The 14,808-nt window shown below is 48.8% G+C and overlaps 1 protein-coding gene across 2 annotated transcripts in view; it reads left to right on the plus strand.

Annotated features, from left to right (window-relative positions):
• Positions 1 to 14,808, plus strand: part of CSMD2 (CUB and Sushi multiple domains 2) — a 237,730-nt gene that overhangs the window by 137,815 nt on the left and 85,107 nt on the right. For both annotated transcript variants that reach the window (XM_065857095.2, XM_071799063.1), the window contains 8 exons: positions 647 to 973; positions 2,702 to 2,896; positions 4,899 to 5,037; positions 5,741 to 5,928; positions 6,247 to 6,435; positions 6,682 to 6,798; positions 10,811 to 11,026; positions 13,031 to 13,219. In XM_065857095.2, the coding sequence (XP_065713167.2) occupies positions 647 to 973; positions 2,702 to 2,896; positions 4,899 to 5,037; positions 5,741 to 5,928; positions 6,247 to 6,435; positions 6,682 to 6,798; positions 10,811 to 11,026; positions 13,031 to 13,219 (1,560 nt within the window). The remainder of the gene's footprint in view (positions 1 to 646; positions 974 to 2,701; positions 2,897 to 4,898; positions 5,038 to 5,740; positions 5,929 to 6,246; positions 6,436 to 6,681; positions 6,799 to 10,810; positions 11,027 to 13,030; positions 13,220 to 14,808) is intronic.

Here is a 14,808-nt window from a genome sequence, read left to right on the forward strand (position 1 = left end):
AGCCCAGCAGAAGTCAGTGATGTATTTGCAATGGGAAGGGGAGCTGTGGGTTGCAGCCCACCAGGGCTTGCTCTCGTTTTTCATTGTCTCCCATTACTTTTGGAAAGCCTGGTCTGCATGGGCCAGTGCCTTAGCTCAGGTTTTGTAGGCTGAGCTGTGGCCACAACAGAAGACACCCCTACAAAGTCTTAACTCTAATGCTGATGTTATTTCAGGCCAGCTGTTGTTACACGCTTGATTCTTGCGTGGGCCTCCTCTCAGGGATATTCAGGAGAGCTCACCTACAAAATACCAAACCCCCACCTGTCTCAGTGACATTTTCTCCCTGCAGTAAAAGGAACCCGTGCTGCACCGTGCACGGCACAGAGCTCCGCAAAGGGGCAAACGCATCAGGCTGGGAGACTGCACATCAACCAGAACCAGGGCTGGAGCCTAATTTGAAGCCACCTCTTCCCCATGCAAATAAATCACTGACATATAGCAGTGAATGGAGCACTGAGCCCTTTCCTTGCTGTAACCGGCTCTGAGAAGCAAAGCAATTGGGAGTTTGCAGGAATCGCCCAGCTCAGGGGATACGGGGGGGGACGTGGCAGAGCAGCCTGTGGGGGCGCTGAGCCGCATGATTGATGGGGATTTCTTGTTGCAGTTTCCTGCTTTTTCAACTTCACCACCCCGTCTGGCATTGTGCTGTCACCAAATTACCCTGAAGAATACGGAAGCAGCTTGCACTGCGTTTGGTTAATTATAGCGAAACCCGAGAGCAGAATTCACTTGGCTTTCAACGATTTTGACGTGGAGCCTCAGTTTGATTTCCTAGTGGTGAAGGATGGTGGGACCGCTGAATCTCCGGTGCTGGGGACCTTCTCAGGAAACCAGATCCCCTCGTCTCTGACCAGCAGCGGTCACGTAGCCAGGCTGGAGTTCCAGACCGACCACTCCATGGAGAAGAGAGGCTTCAACATCACCTTCACCAGTAAGTGCACGATCTTGTTCTCATTTCGAGCTGCAGATTCTTCTTGGGGGCTGATGGGCTTGAGTTTGATCTCGCTGGAAATTGGGGGTTACTTTAGAGCTGCGGTTGGGTAGTTGAGGGTTGGTTTCAAGCTTAGAGCTGATGGCACAAGGTCTTTCTGGCTGTGAAGTTCAAGTGTGAGCTGGGATCTCTGCTCTCCCTCCTGTGCCTCCGGCAGTGCACGTGGACAACGGGGTGCAGATCGGGAACAGCCCGTAGATCTCGGGTGGTTGTGTTCGTCAGTCAGTGCTGACACCTGAAAGCATGCAAGGCTTTGAAGATAAAGGAGAACACATAGCAATGTCTTAGGGTGTAAAGCTTCTATAGATATACTTGGCTTCATGTAAGTCCGGTCTTCAAATCTCAAATAAATACTATGGTAGTTTTATCCCTGTATTGTCCTGTAATTTTCTAAAGAGCGTTATTAAACCTATTCAGCAGAACTGATAAATGACTTTGTTATAATAGCCTTTAGTGGCACAGCTAAATTAATAACCTTTCTAGCTCTGATTGCAAATCCTCCATTTTAAAAAGAAATCGGGGGTCTTAAGGAGCCATTCGCCACACTAGAGCGGGCTGAAGGCTCATCAGGCGAGGTACCGGTGTGCGTTGTGTCACGTCCCCAGGACTGAGTGCAGAAGCACTGGGAGCTGTGCCTGTCCCTTCTACAAAGACATTTTTAAAGCAAGTTTTTAATTGTTGTAAATTACTCTCAGTTACATGTGAGTTAATGTGTTCTGACTGCTTGAGCTACAGAAAGGAGCTCCGGAGCCGTTCTCGGACACCTTTCCATCCTTCCCTTCATTTGGGTGTGAGAGAGGAGACACGTATTGCTACAGGGACAGATACAAGAGCACGAGGAACAGAATCAGCCCGCGTTTTCCCCTTTAGCACTGCATATAACAAGATATTACACACGTAACCGTGCTCAGTAGGAAATTCAGAACTCACCCGAATTTGGTCAAGTGCATTAAAGATACTAAAAGCGTGCGTGTAATTAATCTGGAGGCTTTAATCTTTCATACGTTGCTCATCTCTGTAGACCACCTCCCAGCATATGAAGATACAGTACATAATTATGCACTTAATGGGGAATTAAGGCTATAGACTCACTTTGTGATTGGTTGGCTGGCCTAGTATTTAACTGCTGGGAAAGAACAGGCCTATAAACAGTTGTGCAATTCCATGCACAACTTTGCAACACCTAGGAAGGTGATTGCTGCGTGTCCTTTGTTTTATCCCAGTAATGATGACAAGCAAGGTTGGGCACTGTGGCAGTAAATCATGGACATGCTGAGAGGACCCTTCCTTTCAACACAGAGCCTTAAAGCTTTTGGTTTTTCTCATTAACTGTTAACTGACCTCCCCTCTGTAGGGACACGTGCTGCGGTATTTGGAGAGTTTGTAAAAATGTTTCTCTATTTTGAGTATTTGTGCGTTTTCACGTGCAAAAGAATGCTAAGAAGATAGTTTGGTTCTGCAGACTCTTTTCTGACCCCTCTTGGATGCAAATGGCTTTAATCTTAGCTTTTCCAGACCAAATTCAAGTCCACGTTGTCCACTGGCCAGGGGCAATATCAAAGACATGAAACTATCGTTAAATCCCCAAGTTTGTGGTCCAGCGTAGTTATTTTTGAAGTGGACAAGGACAGGGGAAACAAGTCACTCCCTATTCTCTTTGCCTCTTAGCGTTCAGACACAACGAATGTCCCGACCCCGGCGTCCCTGTGAACGGGAAGCGGTTTGGGGACAGCCTCCAGCTCGGCAGCTCCGTGTCCTTCCTGTGCGACGACGGCTTCATCAGGACCCACGGCTCGGAAACCATCACCTGCATCCTGAAGGAGGGAAACGTGGTCTGGAACAATGCGGTGCTCAGATGCGAAGGTAAATTTCAGCATCTTTCCTACTTTCTGCACGTGAGCCCTGGAGAGAGAGACCCACTCGTGTTCGCAGCCGTTTGGGTGGAAATGATAGGAGTTTACTTAGGAGGAAGCACCAGTCCAATCATCACAAGCACTGAGCTCTGTTTTCTAATGTTTTGTGGAATGGATGATGGGTATTATTTTTATCAGCTCGGTTCTTGTTACAACGGGTGTTTTTCTAATAACAATAATGAAAGGCTTTGATTTAGTGATGACTAAAACCTTCCCTGCTGCTCTTGCCATGAAGGGATTGAAGAACAGAGATTGGAAGATAAATGGCGATATTTTTCTGTCCTGATTTTTGCTACATGTAAAATGTATGATATATAAAGAAGCGGAAGGTACAGATCTTTACTGTGAAAGGTGAACTCGTGGCAAACACTTGTACACACACCTTGAGTGTGTCTCTGTGGTGCATCGCTCCTGTCCAATGGACCCACACAGTTTGCATCTCTTTGTCACAACCGCTATGAGAGACAACCTAGAAATGAGGGAGTTGAGTTCAGATTTCAAAGCTTTTTCCTCGTCCTTTAAAGCTTCTTCTATGGAAGGGAGAAGTGAAGAAAGAGCTCATTAGAAGTGAAAAGTCTTCCCTTGCCCTCTGTTCTCAGGGAAGTGATGCCCTGCGCTGGTATTTGCAGCAATTTGAATAACAAGTACTGTGCTATTGAGAAATAGTACTGTAATACTGAGAAATAATTCCAGTAATTGGTCATGCATTGTTCAAGTGGATGAGCAGCAGAAATGACACAATCTAGTCCATTGTCTTTCAGATTGAGAGGAGAAGGCATCAATTGTGTTCTATAACTTCTTATATAATAAGAAGCTGAACCTTTTTATATTCTTGTACGATTTTTCTTTTGCAAGCACCTGACAATAAAATGTCTGTAGGTTTGATTGAGGGTCTCCATTACTTTCGCAAGCACGAGCCTTTACGTTTATGTATTTGTGAGTGTAGAAGGGAAACATACATTAAATACTATACTTTTAATCAGCTTTTATCTTTGGAAGCTTTGATAACCTTATGCCGTTAACTTGTGCTTTTCCCTCTGATCACAGTGGTGATTCCTTTGACTCACCCTTCAGTATGCACTCGATTAAGTGTACGTTTTAATTAGTCTTTTTAAACAAGGAGGAAGTCTATAGATCTAAAGTACTGGTTAGCACTTGAAAAAATTAATGGGAAGGAAAGAGACCTAAAAAACAGGCGAGTTGAAAGATGGATAGAAGTCCTGACAAGAAATCATGTAGCTCTGGGGCAGAAAGGAGCCTCTTGTTCAAAAATAATTGGTTCGAGATCCAGTTGAGCTCAAGTGACTTTCATCTGGCATCCGTCAGATCGGCAGCGACGGACTGGGGTGGTTAAGGTCGCATGGAGTGGGATGTTTCGTAGCCCTTGTGCAAAATTTGCACCGGGGCTGGTGCTTCAGCAGCTGCTCTGGAGGATCCGGGTCCCCTGGGGACCCCCTGGGCCCACCAGACCCAGTGTCCTCTTTCCAGAGAAGAGAACAATGTGCCTTTGGCTTCTGCTGCTGGCACAAGGGGACAAGAGGTGCAATAACTGCCTCGTCTTGTGATGTCCCTTGCAGAGGAAAAGACTTGACTCAATTACCACAGATACGAAAGATTCTCTGGCATCTGCAACTACTGAAATGCAAACTGACCTTGCAGTTTTCTCTGGTTTTATATCTAATAATTATGATTATTACACCCTGTCCCCTCAGAGCAGCCGCACAAGGTCAGGATATTGCCTCCCGCAAATACTGCAGCGGGCTGCTGCATTTCAGTTTAAGCTGAAAAGGCAATTTCTCACCAGCTAGCGTTGTTATTTTGTCTGGTTCTGATTATTTTTACCACGTGAGAAACAACAACGCGTGAAGGCCATCACACAGCGGGACGGCACGGGCCATCCTGCCACGTTTCTGTGCTTGTTGTCACCTGAACCGTGTCGTTCTTGTCCCCAGCGCCGTGCGGGGGGCACCTGACGTCGCCCAGCGGAACCATCCTGTCCCCAGGCTGGCCGGGCTTCTACAAGGACTCGCTGAGCTGCGCTTGGGTCATCGAGGCTCAACCGGGCTACCCCATCAAGATCACGTTTGACAGGTGCTCACCCCACGGTTCTCAGACGTTTCTCTTTTGTTCCTGTTGTTTTCAGTGTTTCCAGCAGCGTTGAGTTGTAGCCACCCCTGGGGGGAAAGGGAACGAGCTACTCAGCATTGGGTTTGGGTGTGAGGTTCTATCTTTATCTTATTTTTCTTATTAACTCCCGACAAGACGTGACAATTCGCCCACCGTTCAAGAAGAAAAGGTGGAAAATGGTGATGTCTCCCTTCTTGTTTTGACTAACTCCTGCTAATTTGCAGCACTGTTTCAGGCGCACGTAGGACAGGCTTTTGGAGGCTGAGCTCTGCTGGGCTCAGCCTGCCGGGCAGCAGCACTGAGGCTCTGCCCTGACTCAGGAGCACTGAGTCTCTCACCTTGCCCTGGATTTGGGTGTTTGAGGGGGGCTGCGCTTGCTTGAGCTAGGGTCTTTGTGTTTGAGAGGGGATTGTTCATGTTGCATTAGGTACTTTGCTGCAAAGAGTGTTTGGTGTCAGCAGATGAGGCAGGTGAAGAATCATCAAGAAACCAAAACGCGTAGGAGGGGAACGACGTGTTCTCCGAGGGGTGCTCGGGCAGTGTAATAGAAACAGAGCCACCTCTTGCCCTGTGTGCTGCCTGTAGTCGTTAGAGCACATTCAGGACTGCAATAAAGAAGAATTAGCAGTGCTGGTTTTTCACAGGCGTATTCCTGTGTCCCTTTCAGATTTAAGACAGAGGTGAATTACGACACCCTGGAAGTGCGGGATGGCCGGTCCTACTCTTCCCCGCTGATCGGTGTCTATGATGGGACTCAGGTGCCCCAGTTCCTCATCAGCACCAGCAACTACCTCTACCTCCTCTTCACCACGGACAAAAGCCACTCTGACATAGGCTTTCAGATCCGATACGAAAGTAAGTGCAAGTTTTTTCCTGTAATTACGCTCTTTCCAGCACAATGAGCTCAATCAGAGCCCATTGGACTCGCTTCTCCCCTTCACCCGGCGTTCGCACCGTTACCCTGATTGAGAAGGTGAAATTGCTGCAGGTGAAGCAGCAGTCCGTCCTGATTGTTTGATTTTAGCATCTACAGAGTATTATTGATTTGTAGGAGGCAGAGTTGAGTTCCTCTCTCCATTTCATCCGCTTGCTTTGGGGATTATCAGGAGGACTTGGAGTTGAACCTTCCCCCAGCCCCACGGGCTCTGACACGAGTGGGTTTGTTTGCCGCAGCTGTGAAGCTCCAGTCGGACCACTGCTTGGATCCGGGGATCCCGGTCAATGGCCAGCGCCACGGGAACGATTTCTACGTGGGAGCGCTGGTGACGTTCAGCTGCGACTCCGGCTACACCCTGAGTGACAGCGAAGCGCTGGAGTGTGAGCCCAACTTCCAGTGGAGCCGACCGCTGCCCAGCTGCGAGGGTAAGGGCGCAGGAGACAACATCTGCACGGGACAACATCTGCACGAGATTGCCCAACGCTTGGTGCGCACATCTGCTGCAAAAGCAGCGCAGCAATTGTGAAGCTCGCAGTGATATTTGATCTCTGCCTTTTGTTTGATTTTAATGGGTTGGGCTTTGTTTTGATGTTCAGAAGAACTGATGTTCTTCCAGCTGATTGTGGGGTTTGTATTCTTTAATTGTTTGGTTTTGCTGATTTTTTTTGCAGCTCTGTGTGGAGGTTACATCCGTGGTTCCAGTGGTACCATCTTATCCCCAGGCTTCCCTGACTTCTATCCAAATAACTTGAACTGCACGTGGACAATAGAAACATCTCACGGAAAAGGTGAGAAACCTTCAGCTCGGAGTGGTTTTGCAGATGGACCGAGCTGCTGCTCAGCGGGGAAACCAGGAGTTTCTCTCCAAGAGAAATGATGGTTTCCTACGTGCTTGGACAAGTTGCAGAGGGTTTTGGTGTTGCATCTCTTAATCCTTTCAAAGCGGAGAGGGTTAAGCAGGAAGGGTGGTCTTGTATCACCCTCCTAGATCTGAGAACCCATGCCAGGCGTCATCGTTGGGTTCAGACCAGTATCCTGTGCTATTTGGTGTTGCTGGCAGTGCCACACGGAGGGAGGAGGAACCACCGGTGACACCGCTGCAGTAACATTTGGTACTCAATAGTACTTCATCTTTGCAGTGCTGGATCACTAGCTAGGTAACAATTTGCAGATGGGGAGGTATAAGCTTGTAGTAAATGGTTTCCAGCCACAGGACAGAGCTCAGGCTCTGAGTTCCCAGCTCTGTCCTGGTTCTGCAGCTCTCGTTTCCCACCAGCGAGCGGTACTGCCCGCATGGAGGCAAAGCGCACATCTGTTTAGTCCAATCTCCTCTGCAGCCCACGCCAATCTTTTGTCTTGGAGGAAAATGTCGAGAAAATGTATCATTGACGATTAGAGAGCGAGTTTTATGTACGAGGGCAGGAGGCAATTTCTCCTGATCCAGTCAGGATCTGCCTGGGGTAAGCACAAAGGGTATAAACTCCTTAAGTAACTTTATGCACTTTTATCTAACTGTCTCATCATGCCGGATATCAGCACGACGGGAGCCATCATGAGCCAATTTTGCAAATGCCATTTGTATTACAGCAAATAAACTTGTCAATGAACAGCACAGTGCATTAAGGGAAGCGTCACACGCTGTGAAAAGTATTCTGTCGAGTAGCAGCAATCCACTCTTCATTAATCCGCTCTGCCTCGGATTCCGCTCTCTGCTGAGACGCCGCATTATCCTGTAGCTCAGCCGAGCACGACGCACCGCACTGACACTTTTATATAGGAGAAAGTGCAACTCTGATGACCTATGTGCTTTTATGCCAACATCAGAGGGGAGTCTTATGAGCAAGGCTCCAAAAACCACAGCGCATTGTAAAATAATGGAGGTTTGCATACACAAGTCCGGGGGCTTGTTGTTCCCTATAAAGATCATTCAGTTCCCATAGAATCAAATGGAGTTCAGGGCTTGTGCTTCCCCATCCGCCGGACTGTTCTGTGCCAAAGCAGTGACCCAGCCGGGATGATCTGCATCATAAAACCCAGGCTCGAGCTATTCATTCCCAAATATTTATGAGCATCTCGCACGTGGCCAGCGCACGAGCCCTCTAATTGAAACAAGTTGCTTGTGATAATAGTTATTTTTATGTGACTGCAGATGCCGATGTGGTTTATGGACTCACAAGCTGTACAATCCGAGTTTAAAAGCAGCTTAATTTTAAAGGTATTTAAACACTTAAAGAGAGACTATTATTTTTAATCTGAGAACTTCAAAATAATTTCTTCTCCCTATAATTTGTTTTGTTGTTTCTTTCGCAGAGAATGGGGGGGGGGGAAAAGCCACAACCTCCATTTGCAGAGATATTTTGTGCCACAGTAAATTTCAGACCGGAGCAAAGGTTTAATCAGAGTCACAAATCCCTTCAAATGAGTTTGTAATTGTCCCTTATGGCTGCAGTCGCAGAGCCTTGAACCGGCTCTGCTGCTGGAGGGGCCTCGTGCCTTGTGATGGGAGTCGTCATCTGGAAAGACGTGAAGCCTTCAGTTCTAGGACTGAATTCTGCTCGTGTTCCTCTGGTGCTGCGTTGATTTTGGTGGGGAGAGATTATTTCTGTTCCTTAGATGGGGTTTTGTAAAGGCGAGGGTGTAGATTTGCTGCCAGCTGATAAACAGGCGAAACTTAAGGCATTTTGTATTCACCACATCTGCCCAGGTTTTCAGGCTGGAGCCGGCTGTATGTATTTCCAATCTGCTATACTGCTGGTAGGAATAATAACTGTTCGGCATTTCCAACCTTCATGGAGTTCTGTGGGGGGAGGAGTGGAACTAAACTTTTCCACCAGGTTCCATGTATCATTTATGTGCGTATAACAAAGAAAATGCCAATGTCAAGACCATTTTGGTCATCTCTGAGCACTGAGTTGCTTCATTATTTCTGCCTGGGGTGCTGACGGTTGGCCGAGTGCGATGGGGGATGCGAATGGGGGGGTTGAGGTGTCCAGTGAGTGCTGCTCCTTCCCAATGCACCCGTTTCCGTGGGAAAGGCTTTGTGTTGGTGACCACCCTCTCTGCCCTTCGTTTCTTGGAAGGAAACTGCACATCAACGTTCAAAATGAAAGAAATCGGATAAATGGAATATTCATAGTCATAATTTGCTGACAAAAAACTGTTGAGCTGGATATTAAATCTCATGCTCCAGAGCTTTAATCAGTCTCTAGGTTGGTCTCATCCTGATCTCCAGAAATTAAAGGGGAAGGGGAGGACAAGAGGAGCTGGTTCCTCTGCTCTCTATTTACAGCTTGCCCGTCTCTCTTTGGAGGCGGCTGGTGCTGAGCCGTGGCCTGAAAGCTCCGTGCTGTTAATCACTGGCTCAAATTAAACGTCTCACCGGGCGATCCGGATGCGTGCGAGGGCGTCGGGACCGAACTGTGAGTAACGAGGAGCAGATTCCAGCACTCGGCGTGCACAGAGGAGCCTGTTTCTCTGCAAACAGCCCCGGCGAGTTGGGCAGAGCATCAAGCCCAGTTTAGCGTGAGCCGGGCCCTGGGAGTCCAGGGCTTGGTGCTCAGACAAGATCTGGGGATGAAAGGAGCTGTATAAACGCAAAGAGGCTTTTTTACTGCTCGGCATCGCTGTAGCTCGCTGAGACAGTGATGTGACACGATTTCTGACACAAGACCCTGCCTTGCTTTGCTCTCCAAAGGCCGCCACTGCCATTTGTTTTGTTTTTCGAAGGTGGAATTATTTTCCAGAGAGTAAGTGTTTCTAATTGCTCTGAATTCCAGCATGAAAAAATCACCTCTTGTGAAAGCCTGAAGTGCTTAATGTTTGGTGTCTGTAGGTGTGAAGGATACTTGAAGTCATCTATTACCCCTTCCTTGTTCATTTACAAATGCAGCAAGGTCACAGCCTTCTCACCGAAATATTTCAAATGGTTCGAATTGAATTTGGAAGAAGAGACAAAGTAGTGTTCCTGTGTTTGTCTGTTCTCCCTGTAGCTGGATCTGTTGCGGCTTTTAGTTTTGTCGGTATAATGTGGATAAAAGTGTAAGATTCTCGTCCCTTGTAAGATCTGCTGTGGCTGGGGAGACCTGGGCTCTGCGTGTCCCTGGGAGGGGACAGTGGGTGACAAGGGGGGACATCAGCAGCACCCATCAGGACAGGGCTGTGCTGGGTGGGAGGTGACCACAGGACACAGCCCCGACTTGGGGACACACATGGACCTCATAAGGGTCAAGGAGCTGGGTCTGTCCCTGTGTGATGGCTCCTGTTGCCCTCAGCCTTTGGGGAGCAGCGTTCGGCCCCGTCACAGGGAGCTGTAGGACGTCCCTGCAGTGCTTTATGCCCTGGAGGAGCCTCTCTGACCTTGGTACTTGGCTTAAGTCCTGTTTTTCTAGGTGTGAATTCTTTCCAGAACATAACTTGTTGTTTTCAAGCCCTCGCAACTGCAGCTTTTGCTGTTGTTGCCCATCTGAAGGTCAACGCTTTTAAAATAAAACTCTCTAAGCCGGTTCCATCCTTTCTGCTGCTGCGCCGTCCCCCGAGCGAGCCCGTCCTGTGTCACAACGGCACCGGGAATGAAGATCTGAACTGCCTTTCTTTATTCTGGGCCTTGTACCATCCCCTTGCTTTCCTTTTCTCATCTATTTCATTTATTTTCGGTGCGCTCTCTCTTCTCGGTTACATTGCTGTTTACTGGCAAACAGGGAATCAATACCGATGTCATCTCGGGGAGAGGCTTTTGGCTCTGGGACAAAGGAGCCACACGACCTCCTGGCTGAAGCCGTCTCTGCTTTTCCTCCCCCGCAGGTGTGTTCTTCACCTTCCATACGTTTCACCTGGAGAACGGCCACGATTACCTGCTCATCACCGAGAACACCAGCTTCGCGCAGCCCCTGAAGCAGCTCACGGGCTCTCGGCTCCCGGCCCCGCTCAGCGCAGGGCTCTTCGGGAACTTCTCTGCTCAAATCCGCTTCATCTCCGACTTCTCCATGTCCTATGAGGGTTTCAACATCACCTTCTCAGGTAAGAGGAGGTGATTTATTCTTTCCCTCCCCATTTCTCTGCAGATCTGGGGAATAACTTTGAAGTCTGTGATTGGGATCACTGATGGTCACTCCTCTTGTTAGCCCAGTAAATTATTGTAGCGTTAAACCACAGTATGTCCCAGGACATTTTGTCATGCCAGCCCCCCAGATGTAGCAATTCTGTCTGCCTTGAGCCCCAGAATCACAACGTTAGGGATTGGAAGGGACCTCAAAAGATCATCCAGTCCAATCCCCAATGACGGGGTTGAACCCCCTGAATTAAATCCCACTACAGGGGTGTTTGTCACCTTCTCCCCCCTCACACGCCTTTTCTGCTCTGCGTATGGAGTTTCAGCTCACATTTTCTCAGGGTGTGCTTATCCAGATGCCTTCCCTCTCTCTTCATCAGAGGAGAATCACTGCTGTGCTTGCAGGATTTCCAGCATGGGAAGCCGGGACAGATGGGATCTTTAGCAAGGCAGGGTTGAGCAATCTGGATGTCTTGGATAGGAGCGAGGCAGAGCTGGGCACTCCCATTGTCTGGTCTGATTTTGTTATTGCTTTGGTTCGTCGCTTCACTCGGATGCTCATCCAGTGACCCAACCTCCACAGCTGGATGTCACACCTGCATTTTGCGCCGGCTTTCCACGAACCCGCTGGCATTACTGGGGAGCTGGAAACACTATTTTCCCTTGCTGAGCTTCTAATTGAAGACTGGTGATTATACAAAACGCTGGTTCATCCACATGAAATTCCAGGTGCTCTTGGAGGCTCGAAGACGGGCGCGTTTGCCTTTGCGGAGCAGATCATCGCACTTGTAAATAATTGCTTTGCGTGGGTAATCTCTGGTTGAAGTGCGCAAGGTATTTAACCGTGTCCTTTAGCCCAAAGTCCTCCGAACGGCCGCTGAAGTGTTTGCCTGCGCACGCGTTTCAGCAAATGTAATCTTCACTGCCTGAGTGCCCCGACAAGCCTTTCTGTGGAACAATCAGTTAATGGACAAAAGCCGATTGTATTGGCGCTGTTCTTTTCTGTATCTCCGCACACCTTTTTGTCCTGAGGGCAACAGCTGCAAAGCCGAGCTGCTGGTGTGGAAGAGGAGTGACCGGGTTTATTGTGCTCGCTGCCTTTGACGGACGGAGCTGTTGCCATAGGTGCAGACGGAACCTGCTGCACTGGGGGAGCTGCTTCCCGATACCTTTGTTCTGCCCTCTGAAGTCAGGGATTTGCATATAACACTAGGCAGAAAGTTTCCTGCTAACGTCCGTTTTGATAGGGGAAAGATGGCCTTAAAAAAATACATCAAATTGTCTAATTGTAACTATTATTTTTAATGTGTTTGGGGGCTTTTTTCCTTTCTTGGAGGATGGAAATTAGAGTCATAAATACTACTGCCTTCCATTAGATATATATGTACATCCTTTGTGCTTTCAGGTCTGTTATTTTTCAAAAAATAACCCTCGAAACGGGTTTCCTTCAAAATGCTCTGTGGTCAAAGACATACATTTGACCTTTCATTTAACAGCAGCTTAAACGTTTTCTTGCATTCCCCAAGCAGGATGCTGGGTTTCATTCATTTTCAGGATTAATAATGTAGAGGCAGCAGAAATCCCATCCGGATCAATTCATCTTCATTTGGCTAAACCAGAAGGAGCATGAGAAATTTCCATCCCGTGTTGTCACCGCCGGTGTCACTTTTTGTTTGTCTGACAACGATGACGGAAAACGGGACCTGTTGTATTTTGGACTGATTTAAATCAAGAAATGACAGAAGATGGGACCTGTTGTGTTTTGAGCTGGTTTAAATCAAGAGCCTGTCGACACCCTGGGGGTGCACAGTGTGACCCACGTTGGTCTTTGTGGCTCAACCAGGACGTTGAGCGTGGGTGATGCTTTTGCAGAGCTTCAAAACTCCATCCTCACATTCAGGGACTCAATCCCCCTCCCTGGGAGAATGAGGTGTTGTCCTGCCTTTCCATAGAAGTCTGTTTGTCCCCTGCAGAGTATGACCTGGAGCCCTGTGACGAACCAGAGGTCCCAGCCTACAGCATCAGGAAGGGTTTGCAGTTCGGGGTGGGCGACGTCCTCACCTTCTCCTGCTTCCCCGGGTACCGGCTGGAGGGCGCGTCCCGCATCACCTGCCTCGGGGGGAGACGGCGTGTGTGGAGTTCGCCTCTGCCAAGGTGTGTTGGTAGGTGGTCATGTGCTTTCATTTTGCTTGGTTGGTTACGCTGTGCTGGAGCGTTTCGGCGGGCAGGGACGGGCGGCATCCCCGGGGTGGCATCTTCCAGCTGGAGGGGTGGTTGGCGCAGGGCTGGGGAGACGGGGGAGCTGGAAGGGGCTTTCAGCCCTTCAGGCACGAGGGCTCAGTCCTCTCCCAGGGCACGGCACGTGGGGTCACACACATCAGCAGAAGCCCCATCTCACTGCAGCCCATCCACAGTCGAACCCCAGTGATGGTACGAGTGGCAAATCGCGAGCTGTGGGAGACCTGTCGTCCCTTTTGGGGTAGTTTCTGTAAAACAGCGTGGTCTTAAGGGCATCCTCCCTTTGAATTGGAGCGCTGTAAAGCTTAATAGTCCGGACGTGAAAGCTGCTTCTGGGTGAGTGATCTTAAGCGATGCAGATACCATGTTAGCATGGATGTGTTTGAATTTTACCTTTTCCTTGTCCTCTAGAGGTTTCTTGCACCTTAAACCTTTCACCTCCTCTCCTACCCACTGCAAGTCCTTTTTGCAACCCCTCCGGCCATTATTTATACTGATAAATCTGGGGATAGAGGAGGGGAAGTATCGGTGTGCAGCACGGAGCTGGTGTCTGGCTCTGGTCCCTGACACAGACACCTTGCCCGGCAGGGTGTGCAGAGCATCCCCGTCTGCCCACGGGACGCTGCACGCTAACGGTTTGCGTAAAAGAACAGAAGAAGCAATGTGCTGCAGCAAGAAAGGAGGAAGGACGCTTCAGGCCTTTGTAAAAAGCTTTATGTATTTTTTTGTTGCACAATTTTAGTATGTAGGAAGCTGTTGAGTGCTCTGCTGCTGCCTGGCTCACCCAGAGCCATGAAGGTCCCAGGGCTGCATCATCCTGCTGTGACAAGCAGCCTCTTCAGGGCACGAATAATAATCAGGTTGCAGAGAAAGCTAATCAGGGGAATAGATATCAAAAAGAATCGTCACAAAGCTTTAAACTTGATCCTCAGACATCGTCGCCGAGCGGGCACGCTGACTTCCATTCGCCGAGTCCCTGCTGCAGCTGGCTTTGAATTAGCAGGTTGGTTTTAGAATGATGGGGCAGATTCCCTGTCTGCCGATCTGGGATCCGTGTTCCCTGAGCAGGAGGAGTGCGTAGGGATGCCCACATCAGCGTTTTGTTCTCTGTCCCCAGCCCCTTGTCTTTGCAACAAGGAAGGTCAGTTTTGTCCGTGCCACAGAAAAACCTGAGCCCGCTGTGGTTCTTTGAGCGACGTTTTGAGAGGAAACAAAGATATGTAAATTTGAGCTGGTTTCCAAAACTGAGAGGCAAAAGGATCTCTGGTTTTCTGCCTTTTTTTCTGATGGGAATGGGAATTGTCAGCTGCAAGGCTGGGAAGAAAACAACTCAGGGAGCAAAGGACAAAAGGGGTCCTTTAGAATACTGTCAAATGATGGACTGGAGAGCGGAGGGCAGCGTTAGCGACAAACAAGGTCAGACTTTGCTCTCTTAGCTTTCAGGAGATTGTTTTGAGGAAGATTTTGAAATCCAGAGGTAGCTTTGTCATTCTTTGGCCGTTTCACTGAGCGT

The sequence above is a fragment of the Patagioenas fasciata genome, chromosome 25 (assembly GCF_037038585.1).
Source record: "Patagioenas fasciata isolate bPatFas1 chromosome 25, bPatFas1.hap1, whole genome shotgun sequence".
Taxonomy (NCBI): Eukaryota; Metazoa; Chordata; class Aves; order Columbiformes; family Columbidae; genus Patagioenas; species Patagioenas fasciata.